This window comes from Patagioenas fasciata, chromosome 14 (assembly GCF_037038585.1).
Source record: "Patagioenas fasciata isolate bPatFas1 chromosome 14, bPatFas1.hap1, whole genome shotgun sequence".
In the NCBI taxonomy this organism is placed as follows: domain Eukaryota; kingdom Metazoa; phylum Chordata; class Aves; order Columbiformes; family Columbidae; genus Patagioenas; species Patagioenas fasciata.
This window is the reverse complement of record NC_092533.1, coordinates 10,107,132-10,130,078: the sequence shown is the minus strand read 5'-3', so window position 1 is coordinate 10,130,078 and position 22,947 is coordinate 10,107,132. Positions and strand designations below refer to the sequence as shown.

The window sequence follows — 22,947 nt, the reverse complement described above, 5'->3', positions numbered from 1 at the left end:
GCAGCAGGGAAAGGATGCCCGTGGCAATCCAGTCCTGATGTTGTTACTCCTGACAGCCGTTTCCATGTGAAATTCCTAGAGGGAGAGTGGGAGATGCCACTATATCCCCCGGAGCTGGAGAACAGGCAGGCACTGCCTGCAAAATCATACTCAGCCTGTCATCCTGTGATGCCAGGAGTCTGGTTCCTGGGCTGAGCCCTCGGCAGGGAGCACATTTGCTGCAAAGAGCTGGATCTCGCCCTCCAAAAGGTGCCTTGTACCCAGCCGCTTTTGTCACCTCCTGCCTGGGTGCCTGGAAACTGGCTCTTCCTACCCGCACCCTGCCTCTAGGTTTTGTGCTTCCAAAGCTGAAAATTAGATTTTTTTGAGAGATTTTATTTTTCTGGAGCTCTAAAATGTCAAAAGCTGGGGGTGAGGCAGAAGGATAGAGCTGTATTTTAAGGAATGCTCTCCCCAGAAAGCTGCTGTCTCAAAATGCCTCCACTAAGAGCCACCTTAAACTGGAGAGGGTCCTTTCTAGGCTAGCACAAATTGCAGTGCAGTTGTGAGGAAGGCGGTGGGGGAAGAGGTGAAGCATCTCTTGGCTGGGTGTCCCGGGAAGCAGCGATGCTGCTGCCAGCCACCCGCACACCACGGTCTTCAGGCAGCACAAGAGATCAGCTGTTTCCTCTCCACAATTATTTCTGGCTCATCACTACTGAAAAAGGGTTTTATTGTGGACGGTAACATGCCTGAGAATTGCCCAAGGCTTGAAGGGCTCCAGCATGGCGAGAAAAGCCACTTGCAGCTGGATGAGAGGAGGGGAATGAGGAGTTGAGGTGAGGTTCCTCTGCCTGTGGATCTCCAGGTCACCTGCCCGGGGATGTGGGTGGTGATGTCACTGCATCCCAGTGATGACAGCATGTCCCACCTTTGCTAGAACCCGTAGCTGGAGGATCTCCCCTGACTTTCCAGAACCAGAGATGAACCTTACAAGCCCCGCTGTGAGCTCTGCAGTTATTTTACAAATGGGGAAACTGAGGCACAGAGATTTCCACCATCAGTCAGTGGCAAAGCCAGATACAAAGTCTCGGGCTGGTGTTGATGCACTATTGGGTGCTGAATGCAATGTTGGAGCGTCTGAGCGTGGCTTGAGTTTAAGGATTACGCAAGGTAAAGTAGCAGAAGGAGTAATTGCTACGATCTTGGAGCATCCAGGTTGCGAGTACCACTCCTGTTTTAAATGGGAAAGAGAAGCTTTAGATTAGCTTTGTCTTCCTCAAGTCACACCCTGATACACCCAAGAGGAAAGTGCTGGTTTGCCCTGGATGCTCTTAGGAGTCTGTGAAGCAGGTGTGCAGGGATCAGACCCAGGCTTGTCCCTACCCACTGGTGGCTTTGGCGGTGCCATGCAGGGCATCACATTTAGCTCACTCAGCAGAGCATCACTCCATAAAGCAGCACCTATGCGGGATTTTATGCACCTGTACAGGCTTTAATTCCTCTTTCATGTAATGATTTAACATTTTTGGCATGCGGCTCCTTCCCCAGGCCGACAGGGATGCAGGCAGGATCTAGAGGTGGCTCTTGGATGTTGCATTAAGCCACATTAGTATGTGCTGTAGATTCTGTTTCCTGTGAATTTGCCCACAGCAGGAGGATGAGCAGGAAGGCTGCTTTTTGTTGGCAGACTTCCCAGATATTCTTGGCGTTGCAGATCTATACTTATATCATTGCAGTGGCCCTGTTTTAACAGAAAACAGAAAGTGCTGTGGCTACAGGAAGGCACAACCTCTGCAAGTACCAACCTGGTGATGGCACCAGCGCAGATGCTACAGGGAGAGTGGCTGCCACGTTGGCACGGTGTTTGCATCACTGTCCAGTCCTCCTCCAGGTCCCCTCTCCTCCAACAGCTAAACAGACAGGTAAAGCAGCTGTTGGTGCTCCTGGGCATGTGCCGAGCTGGTGCAGGTGCAGGACTGGCTGTGCCTGGATCATGATGTGGAGCTGCCCTGTGTTCAGCTCCTTCCAGCTGTGTTGCTCTTTAGCAGACTCCAGTCCCATAGGAGTTGCCCCAACATCTCCAGGAGGTCCAGCAGTTCTTTGAGAGGATGCACAGTTGTTGGCAGAAATGTTCATATTGTGGTTTTGTGATGCCAGAATCATTGCAAAAGGGAGCAAGAGGAAAGATGCAGAGCTGGTCTGCTCACAGAAAGCGGTGTTGAAGATGCATGTACTGGGCCAGGGAGGAGAATTAACTCATTGAATGAGAAACACAGGAATACTGGTACACCGAATGAGTGTAGGACTTGGACATGTCCCTGCCCTTCTTCCCTTCTGCTCCCAGTGAGCAGATGCCTTGTCTCATCCTGGCAAGGCTGAATGCTGCATGCAGAACACCCAGCACAGGGAAGGAGCAATTGCAGCCAAGGGAGAAAAAACCCCCGAGAGCCATCTCTGCTGCAGTGTGACGTGTGGTAGCACTGAGGAGCTACGGCCAGGCTGGCCCAGCGATGGGGCGGCACGATGCGAACATCCCAGCAATGCCTGGACTTCGCCTCTGCCGGCAGCGGGAGCCCTGGATGGCAGCCAGGCTGGATCCTCGCAGCTGCCCGGCTCCCAGCCCGGGGAAGGGCTTTCCGAGGCTTCGTTCTCAGCATGTACTGTATGAACCAGCACACTTTGTTCTCAAGTGTTGAGATTGGATTTCCTTTCCTCGGTTGGTGATGCAGGCTGGCTGTTGACTCATCAGCAGCTTCCCTTGGGCTTTGCTGCAGAAGGGGCAGGCAGGATTCTGCAGCAGTTTGTGTATCTTTTGGAGCAGAGGTTTTTTTTAAACATGATCCTTTTTTCTTTTCTTTCTTTCTTTTTTTTTTTGTCCTTCCCTGCAGCTCATCGTGAAAAATGTTTGAGTTTGGGACTTGCGGGTGGCACGCTGGCGATTTTACAAAGGGCTGTTTCTTGGGTCAGTTGTTACCGTTTTGTGCCTGCCTGCTCTTAAATATGCCTGGATTCTAGTATGCTTCAGAAACAAGTGTGTGCTTCCCTTTTGACGTCTGAGACTGTTCTGATCAAAAGAAATAAAAATCCCAGCTGCCCTAGGCCTACATGGTGAGATCACAAGCCATGGGACATAGAAGTGCAGGGAGAGGAAAACTTGCTGCCTGCACATTTCTGTGTGCTCCCAGAGACCCCAGGGTGACACCTGGTCACGGTGAGAATGGGCTGGCCAGTGACAATGATCCAGGGCAGCAAAAAAACCCTATCACTGTGACATCCCTGAGTTCCCTCTGCAACCCTGTACTGGTTCAGAGGATCTGGGCTGTGCGAAAGGTGGTATTGGTGCTGTAGAGGGTTGTTAGATTGTGTCCAGTGCCTGTGAGTGCTTTGCAAAGGAATAAGCCTGATTTACTCTGTCTGTTACTTGTAATTATTTCTGGTTTACAATCTTACTTTCAGCAAGTTCTCACCTTTATTAGTTTGCTACGGGCAAACATGTTAATCCAGGATGTTCTTACCTAGTACCCAGCCACTTGGACTTTTATTTTAAATGTTTGCTAATCCTCCCAGTGGATGCCTGTGGTTTATACTGGATCAAGCACACAGAAAATCAAGTGTGCTTCAGCAGTTAATGTATGTTACGAGCAGGCTTGATTCCTGCTGCCCCGTAACGAGGTTTATGGCTCTTGGGACAGACTCCGGTTTGCTTCAGCCTTGGGAGACTCCACATCTCACTCCATCAGCTCCGCTCTCCATCCAGAACCGTGAATTTAGCGTATAGCCAGGCGAACAGTAGCAGATCTGATTGCTGCTGCTTGCAACCGCAGCAGTAATCAAATCACCTCTTAGTGATTTAGTGCCCCTTGTGTCCCCATTGAACGATACAAGAAACTATTACTCTTAAGTGCTCTTCAGAGTGATGGGAGGACCAGTGCAGCCTGGCAGTGGGAATAGCTGCTCGATTCTTGGTGCTGCTGTGGATAATCCTGTTGAATTTAGGTGAAGGCTGCATTGCTGGAAAGTGAGTTTTAGCGTGTTCCTGGGACCTTGGTGAGGTGAAGAAGAGCTGGTAGTTTTTTCTTTCTCAGTGTGCTTGTAGAAGATCTGGAAAAATGCACCAAAACAAGTGTAGCTGTGTAGCAGTATGGGGATGGTGCAGGAGGCAGACGGATCCCTCCTGGGTTTGTGGGATGGGCTGTGTGCCGCTTTGGGTGACTCAGCGCCAAAACTGTTCTCATGCATTTCAGGGTTCAGCGTTAGTGCAGTGACTCAAAACACATTAAAAAAGGCTGGATGCTGCCTTTTCAAATTCCTCAAAGATTTGCTTTCACTGGGTTGGTTTTGTGTAAGGAGACCTGTGCGATGGCACTGTGCTAATCACAGAAATAGTTGTCTTTGTGCCCTTGCCTGTGTTTGGAGCTTGCTGATGCTCAGCGCCGTTAGCAGTGGGATCGAGGGGGTTTGGCCAATTCCTGATGTGCTGTGGGTTGTGCTCCCATCCCGCTCAGAGCATGGCAGGTGCAGAGCTGCTGCTGTCGCTCGCAGCCTCTGTCTCTGCTCTCTGTTGGTAAGTGGATGCAAGTGGAGCTGTTTGTGTTACTGAAATAATTGTGGAAACACTATCTGGCTGAGATAATTAATTCCAGATGCTTTAATGTTAGTAGTTTGGCTTAAGTTACACAGGGAAGCATCATTTTTCGTCTTTTTATATCTAGAAAACATATGCTCAAGTGTCCCTGGCTTCTCTAGTAGCAATTCCAAGATATATGTTGCTTAAATGGAAATGAGCAGAATAGTAGTGACCTGTTGGCTGGGTTTGGAGAAGGTTGGCATGCAGCACTGGTCCCCAGAGTGCCACCAGGTAGGTTGGTGGTGCTCAGGGATCAGAAGAGCAGCACCCATGGGTGCTGGTGCTGGCTCTGCCCTGCTTGCCCATGGGGAGCAGATGCTACCTGAGCATCTTCTGCAGCTGCCCCGGGATGGGGACTGCCATGTTTTGGTGTATTTTGGGGCCAGAAGAGCCAAGGAGCAGGTTGTGCCTCTTCCCAGCACTGGGTCAGAGCTCCCCCATGGCCTTCAATGCTGCTGTTAAGGCTGAATGGCACAGAGGGGAAAGGGCGCAAGCAATATGAAAAAGATCCTTGCACAGCATCAAAAATTGTGTGTATTTTGCTCCCAGGCCAGATGCTGCTTTTGTCTAGTCAACCAGAAAAACATCTGCGCTTTGTTGTTCCAAGCAGCCCACCAGCAAACCACTGCCTGTTTGTCCCTGCAGCCCTGGTTTTCTTCTGCACAGAAGATGTGCAGATGAGCCCCGCTGTGAAACGGTGCCCGTCCTCTCCTCTTCTTTACCAGGTCCCTTCTCCGGTCTACATCAAAATTATTTTCTGGGCACGAAACCAGAGTTGAGACTTCATTAATTCATTTGTTGAGCTAAATCTTGGTGAGATTTAGGTTGGAATATAAACGTGAGAAAGACAGGGACATCCACACTCTGGGCTTTATCTAGTCTGCTGAGTATCAGGCTTTTTATGTGGTGATAAACAGCTCAGAAATGAAATTGGAAAAGCTGTCTGGGTTTAACAAGATGGCTGTTTAGTGCCTCCTGTTCACTTGTTTTCCTCTTTTTATCACATCAAAGAAGAGTGAATCACTTTCTCCTTAGAGGATCACGTTATTCCAGGGGCCTGGAAGGACCCACTCTGGTTACAGGCTGTTACTGGAGGAGATTCTAGAGGGAGGGGGGAAAACAGGGCATTTTTCCTATTGCACCCATTCATTGCAATTTGGAGCTTCAGCTGCATTTCTGTAAAGCTTCCAAGACCTGCCTATATGAATCTTAAACTGCCAGCACCACGTGAGGAGCCACCCTACCCCATCCTTAACATTTTGCACAGAAATGGGATTGTCAGAAGGGCATTTTCAAACCCAAACAGTGAGACTCTGGACAGTCCTGGACTCAAAAGGAGTTTCCCAGCTGAGATGTGCTCACAGTGCAGCAAGGCTGTGCTGGGGTTCCAGCACCGGTCACTATGCACTCTGATTACTGGAGATGCTTTAAAAGCTGATAATGATTATTTCTCCTATTCATTGGATAGCACTGAGTGGGTTTCAGCTGGGAAAAACAACAGATAAAGGGATGAAGGTTGCAGATGAGCCACACTTGTCCTGGGCTGGTCCCTGCCTGGCAGAGGGTGCCAGGGTCCCTGACGCATCCTGAGGTCCCTGGCACATCTCCAGCGCAGGAGGGATGTGGGGTGCAGGAGTTATATGGGGGGTGCAGGAAGGATGTGGGAGTGCAGGAGGGAGATGGGGGTTGCAAGAGGGAGGGGGGGTGCAAGGGGGATGGCAGTGCAGGAGGGGTGTGAGGGTGCAAGAGGGATATAGGGGGTGCGGGAGTGGGGTGCAAGGGGGCTGAGGGTGCAGGAGAGATATGGCAGGTGCAGGAGGGATGAGCGTGCGGCCGGGATAAGGATGCAGGGGAAATGAGGGTGCAAGAGGGACACAGCAGGTGCAGGAGGGGTGGGGGGTGCAGCCTGCGCAGCCACCCAGCATTACATCACCCGCAGCCACACTCACTGGCTGCTGGTACCCGGAGGGCAGGACACGGCTGCAAGCAGCGTTAACCCCTTCCTGAGCATTCCTGAGCACCGCTCGGGTAGCACAAAGGGACCTTTACAGGACTGAGTGTTGACCACCAGTGTCTGTGCACTCAGGGGCTGCCTTTTGGGCACAAGTGCTCCTTTACTGGAGCTTGGTGAATGCTCCCAGGGACAAATCCAACTGCTTTGTTCTCCGAAAACAGCAGCAAGAAGCTAGACAAGAGTTCAGAGCTGAACCAAGTGTTTACTGCCCATGTAGGATTTTGGGACAAGTGTTTTACTGAAGGTTTAGGTTGTACCTGAGGGTGGTGCCAGCCCAGCCGTTCATCACCCGCATCAGCAGTAGTGGTGACAAACCGTGTGGTTACACGGGGCTGCTTCCACAAGCATGGATGTCTAAGGAAAGGGTTGCTGTTATGTTAACTCTGTCAACTTTTTTGGCTAGAAATGTGCTTGTTACAGCCCCCGACAGGAGCGTAGCCTACGAGTGGCATGAGGCAGGGTGGCAGACAGGGCCACCGGACCAGACAGCCACTGCAGGTTCCCCTTCCAGACCCACCTTTGGCCCCCAGGCTGAGCCGTGCGCCTGCAGTTGCTTTGTTATGTGCAGATGAATTTTTGTGGATTTGCAAAGGCCGTTGCCAAATCTTGAGGGGTTTTGGATCCAACAGCTGATGAGGAAATACTGCAAATTCTTACTTTTCTGGACAAAGTGGTCCCAGCAGTGCCAGCTAAAAGTGGGGCTTTAATTCTGTTGAAGTTCTTGTCTATTTAATCTGTTTTTGAATAAAAGAGTTTGGTGCCAGTGGCCTACCAAGGCACTGTGTCACCACTCTCCTCCCTGGGACCTACAGCCCTTTCTCTGCTCCGTCACTCAGGGACATGTTGGCAGACACTGGGTACCAGTGGTCCCTCCTGCAGGGTCCTTGTCTCTGGTTTCGGGGAGACAGCGGGGTGCATGCAGGGCTGTGAGCTCTCGAGCACGTTGTGCTGGTGACCAGGGTGATCTTGATGTGACCTGGAGCATCTTCAGTCAAGGAGGGAATGGTGAAGTGCACAGGCATCCGTTAGCACTGAGACCTGGATCCTAGAGATGCTTTTAGGTTACTCCTCCAGCCAGTTACTTGCTAGTCTGAACATCAGACTCGTTAATTTAAAACTTAACCTATTTAATACCTTCTTGGCATTCCCTTCTTCTTTGAACCCAGCTCTGGGAGTATAGTTTTTGACTCATGGTTTTACAGACTTTGCTAGAAGCTGTAAAAGTGGAATAAGTAGGTGTAACATGGTCAGTAAATCTGGGCCTGGGTACGCTGAGGGTCCCAAAATCTTGCATGTGGGTTGCAGCTCGTTACTATGACAATCTACCACTCTGCAGCCCCAATCCTTCACCCTTATGCCACTCACCTCTTTTTCTAACATCTTAAATTCTGCTGTACTATCAAGGAGCAATAGCATCTGTAAAATCTGTTAGCTTAAGTTTATAAGAAGATTGGGCATCTGCTCCTCATGGCCTGCTAGATACTATTTTAATAAACAGAAAATGAAAATCATCCCTTTAAACTGCCTTTTTCAAAGTTGTCGAGTGCCGCAGGGGAATTCCCCTGCGAGCAGAGCTGATGGTAAGAACAGTATCAGCATCGGCTGACGGTTGCTGGCGGAGTTATCTTTCCACTGACTTTCCTAAGCTGATTTATTTATGGACGCTGGACAAGACTAATTTAGACTGTAACGTAGGTAAAGAAGAGAAGACTGACTAAAGTCTTCGTTGTAATAAAATTAAGTATTCTCAGAAGAGAAATACCACACAGGATTAATTATTTCTATCTAGTAAATTAAAAGGGAACATATAGAAAAAAATGCCTTTGCCTTTCAGCCAAGTGAAGCATTCAGTTTACAGAGATGATTAACTGTGGGAATTTGCTGAATATATTTTATTACCACGTATAATCTTCTCTAGGGATAGATGTGATCCTCAAGAGTGTTGGGGTCCACTTACTCCTTTTCCTCAAGTGTGCTTGAGACCCACTTTCAGACTAATGGCCTGAGGTTTGTTGTGAGTTATGGGCTGCTCCCAATTTTCAGCTCTTCCTTTAAATAAACCCTTGATAGATACATTTTTTTTTAGATGCAATGTCTCTGGCTGGATGGATAAATTAAGGAATAAATGCTCTTCCAGTGTGATCGAGCTTCTGCAAATCGTTTAACACTTCTTGGAGGCTTTGCCTCTGTAATGCTTTGCTGTGGTGGTGCAGGGAGAGCTGGACCATTGCGGTGGTGGCACATCACCAGCAGACGCCAGTCCTGATAGCTGTGATAGGAAGGCGTGTGGTCCCACCTCCTTGGAAAATGAGTCACGTCAGGCCACGGGTTGGCCTCATCCCGGGTCATTGGGGCGGCAGCGACGTGCTGTGGGTCAGTGAGACGCAGTTTATCTCATGGTTGTGGCTCTGCTGTGCTGGGGTGCTCTGTGATGGTGCTGAGATGCAGGTAAAGCCCTCGTGTCCCCCTGGAGCGGGGCAAGTCTGTCCTGCCCATCACCGCATCCTCTGCCGTAGGGGCTGGAGGGACGAGCAGGGCTTTGGGGGTCACTTCGGGGTGTGGGAGGGATGGCGTTGAAGAGCACTGGCCGGGCCAAGGCACCTTGTGGCTCTCTGAGCTGTTTGGTGGCACTCAGGACCGTGTTTTTTCCCCAAGGACAGTGTCATTCAGGTAATATGGTTCTCACTATGTTCTTCAGTAACACAGTGTGGTTTTTTTTTTTTACTTTCAGTAGAAGTGGGCTGTTTACGTGAGTAAATCTTCACGGTCCAGCAAAGAGATTTCTGCTTGAATTTTTTAAGGAATTTTTGAGATGAAGAAGACGCTTGTGTGGCTGTAATGGGGTAATGATTCTCTGTAATGCACCTATGTTGTACTGATGAACTTTCAGGCCATGCTGTTTGGTCCTTTAATGTTTTCATTTCCTGCTTTGGTGTTATATATCCTCTTGCCACCTGCCCATTCTGGGGCGTTGGAGACATTCCCCATTGGGGTGTGAGCCACCGTGACCTTGCGACCATTTCTGTCCCCAACCCAGGGTCACACACAATACTGTCCCTTCTCTCAGCGCCCCCTGCACATCACAATGCCTCAGAAGCTCACGGTCTTGCCTTACCCACGTGCTTCTTAACACGTTCCTTGCTACCCAAGACTCTTTTGCTCTAGTTTAGGTTGGGAGTGGTGGTTTGGGGCCTTTTGGAGCGTTTTCTTGCTTTTCATGCAGACTCAGTCTGGGTGGATTAGTTGGTCATGCCCTGCACAGGGTCCCTGGCTGCAGGGATGCTTGTGTGTTGCTGTCACCATTTATTTGGAGCATGCCAAAGCTGATACAGCCTGGGGCTGAGCATGTTTCGCCATCGAGTGTAGGAATGAATAACGAAGGCATCAAAACTCAGGCAGAATGGGAAAAACCCTCGAAGACACGTGAAATTCCTCTTGTGCTGTGGCGATGTGCCCGTGCAGGAGATGACCCCACCAGGACAGTGAGTTCTCAACCTCACCAATGCCCCAGCAATTAATTTCCTTTTTGCTGTTTCCTTTTGCTGTTTACCTGACTTCTTCTAAAAAGGAGGAAATTTTCTAAACAAGCCAGCAGAAGCCCTTTAATACAGATAAAGGCAAACGGGAAAACAGGTAATTGAGGTAATTAAGAGCTTGAGTCTTGCTTTCTCTCTGAGAAAGGAAAAATCAATGGAGCATGTCGGTGCTGTCAGCAGGAAGAGGTCTGGGTGCTCTCCCAAGCTGAGGCAGATGCCAGGGCACAGCACGACTGCATCGCTGGCTCTCACCGAGGGCGAAGAATAGATATTTTCACCAGTCTTTAGAAAATCATCTCCCTGAGCAGGCACCTGTGTATTGCCAGACTCCTCCGGGTACATGCTGCCCACCCCGGCAGTGGCAGTGAGCATCCCTGCTTTCCCACGTCCCACAGCCCGGGCGGTATCTGGGCATCCTGAAGCAGGTAGGAAGTCCTGCATCTCCCCCAGCATGCCTGAGGCTGGAATAGAACTAGAAAACAAGACTAGAAATGAGAAGGAATGGTTGATTCCTATGGGATTACTGATGCCTGAACCTGGGGTGTGAAGAATATTAGTACATAATGCAAAATTCACTGCAAATTTGTGTGAGTTGGTGGTGCATGTGCAGACATCATCATCATTCAACCTGTTTTTTTCTTTTTACACTCAGCAACTATGTGGAAATGTGGATGTTTCCAAAGGGATTAAGCCCTGTTCCTGCATGCAAGGAAAGCCCTGATGATGTCCCTGCCAGCCCCAGCTCTCGGACCCCAGCGGAGAAGGGCAGGAGATGCTGGCCAGGATGGCTTTGGTGGTTTCTTCCCTTCTTCTGACTGTGTCCATGCTTCAGTGCGGAGCACAAAGCAACACAAAGCTCACAGCCTTCCAGACTCCAGTTTTCTTGATGTTATTATAGATGAGGAGGGGTGCACAGCATGGTCTGTTCTCTGTATCACTGTAAATCAGGGCATGGGTTTTTCCAAAGGATTGCACTCTTTTATTAAATTGTAGGATCTCTTCCTTCCACTGTTTCTCCTAGCCCAAGGCAACTGTCTCTGCAGTCATTGATCTTTATATCTGTACACCAAGAAGCTCTTTGCAGGTGTGTTAGCATGTGTCAGGGAGGAACAGGCTGTGCTTTAGGAACATGATTTTACCCACCAAAGCAAATCCAGGAATCGCTGGGAGGCTGCATGCCTCCGGACATCATGTCCTGCTTGGGGTGTCCTGTGTGAGCCCCCAGCACCTGGCAGCCTTCTGCACCCCTTGGGGCGGGAGAGATGGCTGTACATGCTCATGCGATTTGCTGGATCGCCTGCAAGCCGTAAGAACGTGATGTTTAACCAAGTGCTGCAGGTGGGTCAGGGGATTTGGTCTGGACCAAGCTTCCAGTGGATCTTTGCATTAAATATAGATATTACTGAATCCTCAAGCCCTGTCCTAGATTATAGTGAGCTCAGTTTAAAATCTGGAGACGGAGAGCTGTCTTTTCATGGGGTGATTTTCAGACCTTGAACTGAAATTTGGAGATGTCCTCAAGGCATTGAGGCACACCTTCATTTTCTTTTTACTTGGGGGGGAAGTAAAGGAAATGTTCTTGATGTTTCCCTCTCTGTTCTTGATGTTTCTCTGAGCAGTGAAGCTGTTGCTTCTTCTCGCACTGGTGGCTCTGGAAGTGCCTCCAGTGGTTGTGACTGCAGAGGACAGCAATTAAAGTACGTGTCTGGGTCTGGAGAAACTCCAGGTTTGTTTTTCCTGCCATGCTATAGATTTCTTTGGGCAAGACAGACAGGGTCCCCTTCCCAAGGGCAGCTGCGCACAAATTTCTTCCCTTGACACTTACAGACCTTGAAGTATCTGGTACCACGATTCAGCTGGTTACGTGATGGACATGATGGCTTTGCCCCAGACACATCATGGAGCACGGGGCACACGATGCTCTGACATTAACTTACGTATCAGGACAGAAGGCAGATAAAAGTCTGACAGGAGCTAGTAGGCTGGTGCAAGAGGAGGGTTGGATCCTCAGCCTTTGCACAGCAGAAAAGCTGCTTGGAAAGGGCCACATGCTGCAGCAGTTGCTGTTTGCTTATTTGTTTCTTTGCAGAGTGTTCTTGTGTTGACATTTGTGCTGGGAGGTGGTATTTCAGGGAGGAAACGTGAGCTGTGCAAATACTGCAGTGAGCTTCAGCTCCCAACTTTGCAGAGATCTGGCAGCTGGCAGCACAGCCTGCTTTTCATTTCCAGCTCATCCTCTGCTTGCATGTCATTACGCGCGACACTGTTGACGTGTGCATGGCAAGTGTCATGCGTGTTGCTGCCGAGTTGCCAAGAAAAGGCAGAAGAGCTAACAGCGAGCGCCTGTTCGCTTTCTGTGCGGGGAGTCTGCAGCAGACCAGGCTGCTCCTCTCCCCACCCCTGGGGTTGTGACTGCAGGGTGCTCAGAACGCATCTCACAGACCACCATGGGACGTTCTCTGTTGCTGAGCTTGCCGAAGGGCTGCCCAGCACAGTGTGGATGTGGCACTGAAGTGCTGAAGGTGTCTGTGGTGGCAGGCAGCATGAAGCCTGCCTGAAACGTGGGGCTCGCTCGCAGGGGCTTGGCTCTGCCTGCAGACAGTGTTCTAGGCTATCAATACCTGCATGGAATGGTGTTGGGCATCTCATCTGCACAGCCCTGGACCAGGATCTGGTCTGCAGTAAATTAGCAGTAATTGCTTGTGAGGAGTCAGTGGCTGGAGGAGTCACTGTTGCTGTCAGTACTTGGACCACTGTAGCAATAAATTAGCAGTAATTGCTTACGAGGAATCAGTGGCTGGAGGAGTCACTGTTGCTGTCAGTTTTAGGACCATCGTAGCCATTGGACCTAATTTTTCTCAGGTAAAGAATTAATTTCCATAGATGAATGGAAAAACTATTGCTGTAGGTAAAGAGAAGTTGCCACGGACCCATGCTGGGGTGGGCTGTCAGTGTGAGCCCACCGATTGACGTTGGTGCTGTGGGGCTGGAGCAGAGAGCCCAGCCAAGGCTGCCACATCACTGGGGAGGGCAGCGAGCAAAGCTGGGTGACTTCTGCTCACCAAACTGTAACTCGTTTTTCCTGCGGTCAGGCCCTGGGCCAGGCAAACGGGGAAGCACTGGCAGAGCTGGGACTTCCTCCAGTCCTTGGGGATCTCTAGAGAGACTCGACAGACGCCTGTGCTCCCGCTGAGCACTATGCGCAGGGCAGAGTGCGGACAAGGCATTCAGCTGCCACTGGCTCGTGTTTCTGAATATAACTAGGGCAGAGCTTTGCACTTAAATTCATCCACTGGGCAGAATCTCATCTTCTTCAGGGCATGGTGTGTGTTGCAGTGCCAGACCTGGCACCCACGTGCCAGCCTCCTGCCTGATGGGTAGAAGGGGCTGGGTGGGAGCATGGCTGAGACAACGGTGGTGAGCAGAAGCCCTTGCTGTAGCCTTATCCTCATATTAATCCCGTGGCTTGGATGCATCCTGCCTCTCTGAGGGTGTGGGATGCTGCTTCACAGCCATGGAGCAAGGATGTGTTGGTCCCACTGCCCCAACAGGACCGTTGGCTCCGGGCAAGAGCATCACTCAGTAACAACCCCAGTCCTGTGCTTGCATGTGCTTTCCACATTGGATTTCCGAGTTTCACAGGCAGGACAGGGTATTATTTCTCCCAAATGGGCTATTTCTGCCCCGATGCGGTATTCCTGCATGAGCCTCTCATGAGGCCCCATGGGGAGAAACAATTCTCTAATGTCAGGAGGAGCAACATGAGGTTGCTGCCAGTAGCTGTAGCCATAGGTCAAGTTATTTGACTCGGGAATTCGAACACATAGGAAGCTGCTGCCGGGAGGAAGAAAAGGAGCCATGCAAAGTGAAAATATGGTGTAATTTCTCATGATTGTGAGGGGGAATTGCAAAGCTCTTGAGCAGGTGTGTTCCCAGAGAGAGCCTGGAGCAGAGCCACCCGCTCAATGCTTCCCCAGGGTTGCTCTGCGGCATGGAGCCCTGTGGGACACAGGCTGGTTCGTACTGTAAAGCATCAGAAGCCAAATTCCTGGTTCTCAGACTGTTCGTTCCTCTCCTGACTGCAGCTGGAGGCGGGTGGGCATGGTGCTGTGCTGGGGTGGGATGCGGGCTGGTCCTCAGCAGTGGGCACAATGCTGAAGCTGCGCTGCTGCTTTTCTGTGGGACGCTGGGAAAAGTACAAACTGCAGGTTTGAGGTCCCAAGACGTGGAGCTGGCAGCTGGAGTGTGCTCAGCTTTTTCTGAAAATCAGCTTGTTTTGGTGCATCCCAGCTCAAACCATCATATAGGGTACCCAGACTAGCAGTCTCTGGGAAAGTACTGGTGTACAAGTCACAGTCCTCAGAACATCAGAAGCACAGGAGACAGCACTGAGTGCATAAAACCCCTTTTATTTTGCTGGACTTGGTTCCTTCTTAGAGTCAGGTTTGTACATGGTGTGGTCATACCTTCCATGGCAAGAAATCAGATGCTTTTGCAAGTTGTAGCTCTTTCTTAACCTCTCTTTTCTTTCAGAATTATACCCCAGCTGGAGAACTCGCCTTCACAGGTTTCACCAAGTAGCCTGCCTGGCTCCGAGATTTCAGAAGCTACAAGGACTTACTTGCAAGGCATGAGCCGCTATGACCTGGATGAGCTTGATGCTTGCTGGTTGGAACTTGTTAATATGGAGCTCAAGGAGATGGGTGAGTATTGTTTTTATCCTTGCCTGGGCATCCCAGCATGGGCATTCGGTCTTTCTAAGTAATCATGTGGAACAGAAGTTCTTGAAGAAGACCTTTCTGTTCAGGCTCTCTGGAAGAGATTACACACTGCAGTGCAGGATCTTGAGTGCATTTCAGTGCCTCTCACTCATGTAGGGGTTTTGGGATGTGGTACAAGAAGAATGGGGCAGACCAGATGATGGTAGGACCAGTGCAGCATGTCCCGTGCAGCAGGGCTCTGGTGTGCAGAAGAACCAATAGATCCAGATTACTCATGACCATGCTCTGATTTCATGACCATCATTATCTCCTGTACACATCCCTGCAGCATCTGTGCTGCCGGAGGAGGTGTTGGTCAGGATGGGTGTGTTGAGCCTGGTTCCTCTTCCTTTGACTGCCCACATCTGAAAGCATTTCTCCAACATTTCTCCAACTGTAGCCAGCTGGGCAGATGGAGTCAGAGGAAAGAGGATTTCCTAGTCAAATGTGTAATTCTCAGAAATCCTGGTCCTGGATTGTCTCTGCTTTCCCAGGTGTCTCTAAATATCACAGCATAACATTGCCTGCATCACTGCTGTTGTATCACTGCACATTCCTAAAATCTATTAGTGCATTTGGTTGAGTGCAAGTACCCGGACTTGGAATTTGACCATTGGCACTAGTGCTTAGCATGGTCTACTGGGCAGATTTGTTGGCACAGGCACGTAGGTGTGTAGTTCTGCCAGACCGGCCAGGGATTTTCCAGTCCTTGTTAGGTCAGGATTGCTGTGGTGTGGTTACTGCTGCACAGGTAAGAATAACAACACAATAAAACATTCACCTTGTGAGGTCGGTGAAAGCTGAAGTGTGCCTACATGAAGCATTACTTCCTGTTGCAAAGGTCTTTCAAGGTTGGGACAAAGTACGTTCTCAAGTGCTGGAGCAGATGGGATCGTGCGCTGCTGAACAGGAGGCTGTGCTGAGTCTCACAGCCGACTGGCTCAGAGTTGCAGGGAGATTCAGTGCGGCTGCGGTAAGATTCAGTTCAGTAAGCTCGCACGGAGCATAAACGAGCTCAGAAGTTGGCTACCACATTGGCTGATCTTGGGTGCAGATCTCTGTTCTTCTGATGTACTCATCATTTACAACTAAATTTTGTTACCACAATCTCCAGGACCTTGAGAAAGTTGTAGAAGCTGCTTTTAGAGTTTGGCTAATTATGTATTATACATATCCTGTATATTGGATTCCCGTAATCTTGGTGTTGTGGAGTCTGTAGTGTCACTAGCAAATCACAGTCAGCTTTGCCCTCGTTAACTCGTCCGGTATTAGCAGCCTCAGCTCTGTTGTTAGCACAGCCAAGTTTTGAGATACTGGCAGCTACAGTCAAGTCCTTGGGCAGAGCAGAGGTGCTCCTGTGCAAAGACGAGTGGTTTGGTTCTGCTTGGGTGCCTTGCAGAGGATCCACCCTTCCTAACACTGACCAGCTGCAGTATTGCATCAGGGAACCAGCTTGTACCACACTGGACATCCTTCTTTTCAGTGCTTTAGCTGTAACTCCTGCTGTGTTTCCCTCACCCTGTCCACAGCTGGGTGGCCATCAGAGCTGTCTCTGGGCTCCAGAGAAGGGTTGTCTGTTTTCACTTCCCCCTTGTACATATTTTGTAGATCTCTCCAAAGGCAGCAGGCAGAGATTTGGCTTATCCAGCTGGGTTTAAAATTGGCTCACTTTATTATATTTATCTTCAAAGTATTACGTTACAAACGCGGTGTCTTAAATGACTTTCAGATGTGGAGCTCCCATGCTGAAGGGTAACTGGAAGGCTGTGATGAGACGGGTGCTGTCGGGGCAGGGATGCTCCTGCCCCAGGCCAGCCAGGACCTGGCTGTCCCCTGTGAGCAGGATGTCACCGTGGGGCTGGCATGTGGCAAACCTGCATGTGTTGAGGGAGAGAGGTGGCTTTGCTAGTGGGGCTGCCTTAGGAGACTGCTGGATTTAGGAGAGGAGCTTGAGCATTGTCACAGCCATATAGCCCTGGTAGCTGGGCTCCTCAGGTTGGCTGGCATTGCCGTGTCCCATGAGCACGCCCTGGCTCTGTGTCAGGGCATGGGCGATGCTTTGCTGCTGACCCTTGTGCAGTTTTGAGCGAGCTGCATTTTTTCTTCCTCCATCTCGTTGTCGTTTATCAGCCAGTGAGTTTGTTCAAGGACGGTCTTTAGGAGGTGTTGGTACAGCACTGGGCTGGGTGGGACCACAGTCTCTGATGGTAATAACGATCCCAGGAGATTAGAGCCGTAGTAATGCGAAGAGCCTCGTTGTCCGTTAGCTGATTCTCCAGCCCATTTCTGTAAGTGTAATTACTGGCTGAGCCTTAAATGCGCTGGGGAGAGAGAAGCTTTGAAAACCAGCATTTGGCATGTGAAATCCACAGTGGATATGGCTCCTGCCCAAAGGATTCTGATAGCTCGCCCCATCCCCTAGCCCTTCCCACTTCTCTAGCAGTATGAGGACTAGTGCATTTTTTTTGGTGGCTTGAAAGGGAAAACACGTGGCATTGATTAATAACCTGTCCCCGGGGCTGTGGGGAGCCAGAGGTCTGTCAGGGAGCAGGGTGGGTACTGGTGTCCCCCGCTGTGGGACCACGGTCACATCACCCCACAGCGGGGGACTTGACCATGGAGGCTGTGGGGCATCGGGGCTGCTTGGGCAGCAGGTTTCTTTGAGGGAATGCATTTTCCTTCTTGTAGAAGTGATGGATTTCAGGTGCACATAGAGGAAAGGTAAATCTATGGCTGCTCACCTGCCGGGCTGTGCTGGAGCAGAGACTTTGCTCCCTCTGCATCCCGTATGGGAGACGCCGTGCAGCTGGGAGTGGTGCAGGGAGGATTTGCATGCCCTTCACCACCCAACCCAGAAGGCTGCCACCTGCCTGGGTTGATCTGAAGGGAGTCCAGAAAAAGCACTTTCTTACAGAAAGCCCTGGACATACTGAGATTTCTAAACCAGTTTTGCTAACCTCCGAGATCATTAACATGACTTAATTGGAGAAGTGCAGCCTCTCCTATTCAGAGAAGTCAGGAGTTATCTCCCAACCTCAAGAGATATGCAGAAGTTTAAATTCCCCCTGCTTGGTTAGCTGAGCTGTTGTCACTGGGCAGTCCAGGGGCACAATGTGTCATTCCCAAAATATTTAATGACAAAGAAGGAGCCTGATCTGTGAGTGGCTCTTGAGGAGCCGCAGGGAGGAGAGCTGGAAAACACCTATGAGATCATCCATCTCGCTTTGCCGTTAGCACGGCGTTGATCCACGTAGCACATAGCACATGCCTTTTCCAGTCCTTTTTAGGTCACCCCAGGGATGGAATTTTATCACCAAGATCAGATAAACCTCCAGATAGCTCCATCACGCTGCACTCTGCTGGCTTCTCTCTCAGTTAGGTGGAACTGCTCTGAAAAACAGAAGTTGTTCACATAAACCGGCTTTAAATAGTTTGAACACTCCCCCCCCCAGTAAGATGCCTCCATAGGTGTTACTGTGCTCAGTAGAAATGTACTGTTTAAGGAACTTCTGCATGCTAGAGATGAGATCAGTGTTTAAGCACACTTAAATGTTTTATTTGTTGCTGCTGCAATATGAGATAGTAAAAAAGTGGGTCCGAAGGAGTCTGAATGAAACCCTGACCCAGATTTATGTACATGCCACTCCAGGCAGCACAGACCTTTCCTTTTAGAGAGGAGCTGTGCCGTAAGTCTTCATTTTTATATTAACATTTTATGCTGTATTTTGATTTCCACTAAATCCAAAGCTATTGTAAGAGCGAGGCTAGAGAGACTTCAAAGACTGAGGCTGCAAGATACGTTTGCGGTGATCGTCACTTCATAAACACACAGAAAATCCTCAAGAAATTGCTAAAAACATTGCCGGAATCAATTTTGCTGAAGGCATAGTCGAAGTTTCTAAGTATTGCCTTGACTTAATCCATATGGTGTATGCTGCTCACATATGCCCACCACAGCTTCTATCTTGGGAGCTGAAGGTGTTCCTGGTATTTTATGGCAGGAACATGCAAAGGTCACATTTATTGCTTTTGAAGCTCCGGGGGGAATTCATCACTGCATACTTGAGCGATGTCTGTGTACTAATGAGATGATCCCTCCCTCGGCAGAGGTGAGGTTGGTCAAGTAGATGTGGAATAAACCGCAGTCGGTGGAGTAACCCCGGGGAAGATGTACTCCATGGAGCAGAGGTTGCCATTAATTGTACGCCTTGGAGAGCAGCTGCCTGCCATGCAGCAGTGCTGGGAGTCCTTGGCCGAGGCTGCCCCCGTTGCACCGCATCCTTTTGGGATTTGGGGGGCCCCTTTCTACCCTGGAAGCAGCACATTGGTGTCCCCAGGCAGAGCCTGTCCCCATGCACCTGGCACCCACCCAGGTTGCCCATCACCGTGGCCTGGCTCCATCCGCTGCGTAGAGCCACCACAGTCTGTTGTATGAAACTTTTCTATTATTTTAATGACTTCAGGCACGATTCCCCGCTGTGCCACAGCAGCAGAGGCACAGCCCCTGCCGGTGCAGCCAGAGAGAGCCCCATGACAGGGATGCTGCCCCCACTGTGGGGGATCCACGGGCTGCCGTGCCCCCATGGGGCTGGTCCCCAGCCCTGGCTGGCAGGTGGATGTGCAGAGCTCTGGCCTTTCTGTGGTGCAATCTGTTTCCTTTAACCACCAGCCTGGCTTCCCCTTTTCAAACCTTGTGCCCAGATAGGGGACCACTCACAGCAATGTCCCTTCCACTCTTTTTCCCCCCTGTGACCCTGCACCTGGGCTCACCCTTCTTTTACCAGTCATCTCTTGAGAAAGCTTATCCCATTAATAATTCAGGCTCTGTTTGTTCAGATTTTTTTTCTTGTTTTGAAGACATCCTGCCAGTTTGGAGTTGTTTTATAACATGTCTGTGCTGCAGCCCACAACAAACATCCGCATGTAGCCTGAAATCTTTGTTCTCTGCCGAGATCATAAGCTCATTGCACAAGTTATCATTTCAGCAGCAGATCGGTTTGGTGCCTGGACAGATGAACCAGCTAATCCTCCACTACTTGGTGGTATATTACAAGCGAGAGATGTATTTAATAGAGGTACCGATGTACAGCATAGAAGTGTCTTGGGAGGGGATTTAGGGCTGGAAGCTGTTCTAAATTATATCACTGTTCATCTGGATTAACACCATTGGTGTCAACGGGAGGAGGACTTGCCTGAGCTGCCTGTAGGCTCACGCTTGCTGCTGGGATGTTGCTCTTAATGTAGAGGTCGATGCTGTTGGAGATCAGTGGGAGATTCTTTAGACATTTTGTCTCCATGTTTTTCAGCACAATCAGTTTTTATGTCAAGTCATCGTTTTGCAATTTCCGTAAATCCCTCGCAGTAGTTTCCAGCGATACTCGGAGTTTTGTGAGAAGGCTTTCATCAGAAGTGCTCCAGGACAGCTCTGTCAGTGCCGAGCGCCGCTGGAGAGAGACAGCAGCTTATAAAGTGCCTTCTAAAACATTTCATCATCATCTTAATTTTGAGCAATAATTGATGTTGGTGGGTGGCAGAAAGGGTGATAATTGGCTCCTGTAAATCTTTTAAGTGCATTAGCAGGCTGTGTTTGTAACAAAATATCTAGAAATTTCACTGGATGCTCAGCTGGCACAGGTTGCCTGTTACTGTTTGCTTTCTTGGTCACACTTCATGATAAGGGTCATCGATAAAAGATTAATGTTCGATTGCTGCATCTCTCAAGCATCGTGTGCCTGACAGAGATGGGTTGGAGGTGGCTGGGGGAGTCCCAGATGGTCTGGTGTGGTGTTGGGCTGCTTGTCCATCATCCCCTGGCCTTTGCAAAGGATGCCTGGGACAGGACCTGCGATACCTAGGACAGCACCCGGGCGGGGGTGGGTGATGTCCCCACGGGTACCTCGAATGTGCAGATCTTCAGCTCCCAGCCTTATTCAGAGGCAAATTGTGCTTCTCCAAAGTGTACTTCTGCACAGCGGAGCCTAAACTCAGTTTGAGCAAATAACTAGTGCTTTTTCCTTCAGATGGCTTTCGTTCTCCTGGCCTCTGAGGTGGGAAGGATCCTCAGCACAACTTTGCAGAGGCAGAAGCTGCAGTGGGCAGGTTTGAAGTGACTTGTCCAGGCTGAGCTGGAGGGACAGCAGGGTGGAAGGACAGTGAGGTGAAGTCAGGAGCCCAGCGTCCCTGTGACACGTACCAGCACCTCTGTCCCATCAGGGAGCTGCTATCCTTTCACTCTCAGTTTTCCAAAGATACTAAGAGACAAACCTACATCATCTCACAAGTGCTTGCTTTTTTTATTTTTTATTTTTCCATTATTTAAAAAAACAGTAATTTTGCTTGTTTATATACATTTTTATTGAAAAGTAGACTCCAAGGTTTATGGCTTGTGAATCAGCAAACGGCACAGCCTGCAGTCCTGATGACTGTTTGTTCATGAGCTGTTTTATCTCCAGGTATCCTCCACAGGGTAAAAGGATTTATTGTTTCAGTAAATTGATTTTAGTGGAGCACAGTTTAGTCAGAAATAGGTCTCTGTTTTGTGAGAGGTGGCTATTTTTTTCCTCCCTGCACAGTGAGTTGGCTCACACCACAATAAGGAGTAGCTGAGAATTCATTTAGCAGAAAAATATTGCTCCTTCATGCCACATAAATTACGATATTACAGAAATAATTGTAACGGAAAGCAGCATTGTATAAAGTAATGTGCTCGGTGGTTCTCCCAGACCCGACGCTGTGGCTTCGGTGCCAACCCAGCAATCCCAGTTCCTTTGGGATAAAATATTAAGTTCTCACTTCTGCCTGTGTCCCTCTGGTTAGAAACTGTGGAGAATTTTGCAGCTACATGGCACTTCTCTGCAGAGACTCAGAAAAGCTTCGTTTTCTCCCCATCTTTCATACAAGACCATGGCTTACCTTAACCAGGTAAAAATACCTTTCTCCTGGTCATCAGGTAGAGTCCACGGTCCAGGTGATGGTGTGACTTGCTCTCTGAATGTTGCTGGATTTATTCATTGTAGCCAAGATTAGTACCTGGGTTTTTGCTTTTCCTTCCTTGGGGTCAATAACAGTGTCACTTGTACACATGGAGTGTTTTGGTGGAGTATTTTTTTGTTTTTGCTGTTTAGCTGGTCACAATCAATACAGATAGCATTTTTGCAGCCAAAGAGATGACAATTTTATGAATGAACTCCTATAGCACAAACTTTGTATGATGCAGAAGGAGATAAATGGAGCACAAATGGAAAAAGCACTTCACCCCGGGCCCCATTGTTTAGTGTTTCATAAACGATTAATCGCTTCATCCCCATCAAGTGCAATTGTCAATTCAATAAGCTCCGAGGTATTCTGAATGGCACTTGGCAAACGAATTCCTAATGTAATTACATCTAAATGGAGAGAGAGAGCACGCGTGTGCGGGCAGGAGAGATCTATATTTTTTGATGTAATGGTATAACAAGTGTATTGCAGGTATATTCCCATGAAATGGGAATGGTGGTGATGCCCGGGCGATCCCAACCCCGCAGGCAGGTCAAGGTTAGGATTCCTGTGGAAACACCCATCCCTTTCCTTCCTGGCGCTGCCTGCAGCTGCCTGCTATCTGCCTGCCCTCTCCCCTGAGCAGCTCCAGAAAGTGTGTGGGGAAAAGCACCAGGAATGCTTTAATGATCAGTTTGCTTTCCAGAAGAGCAGAGGCTGAAATATTGGGAGAAAGGGAGTAACTCAGGCTGATGCTCCAGTGCCTGGGATCATGATCACAGGTGTGGATTTGAAACACAGACCAAGAGCTTGTTTAATCATAGAATTGTTTGGGTTGGAAAAGGCTGTCAAGATCATCAAGTCCAGCCATTAACCCAACATTGTCACTAAACCATGTCCCTAAGGACCTCATCTCCACTTCTTATAAAAACTGCTCCAGGGATGGTGACTCCACCACTGCTCTGGGCAGCCTGTTCCAATGCCCGACAGCCTTTTCTGTGAAGAAATTTTTCCCAAGATCCAATTGGTACAAGTGGAGACCGTTTCCTCTTG

General features: G+C 49.4%; 1 protein-coding gene across 4 annotated transcripts in view; it reads left to right on the top strand.

The window, feature by feature from the left end:
- The window catches only part of JADE2 (jade family PHD finger 2), a 78,769-nt gene that overhangs the window by 25,166 nt on the left and 30,656 nt on the right, over positions 1–22,947 (top strand). For all 4 annotated transcript variants that reach the window (XM_071814751.1, XM_071814752.1, XM_065848905.2 and 1 more), the window contains one exon: positions 14,693–14,862. In XM_071814751.1, coding sequence (XP_071670852.1) covers positions 14,693–14,862 — 170 coding nt within the window. The remainder of the gene's footprint in view (positions 1–14,692; positions 14,863–22,947) is intronic.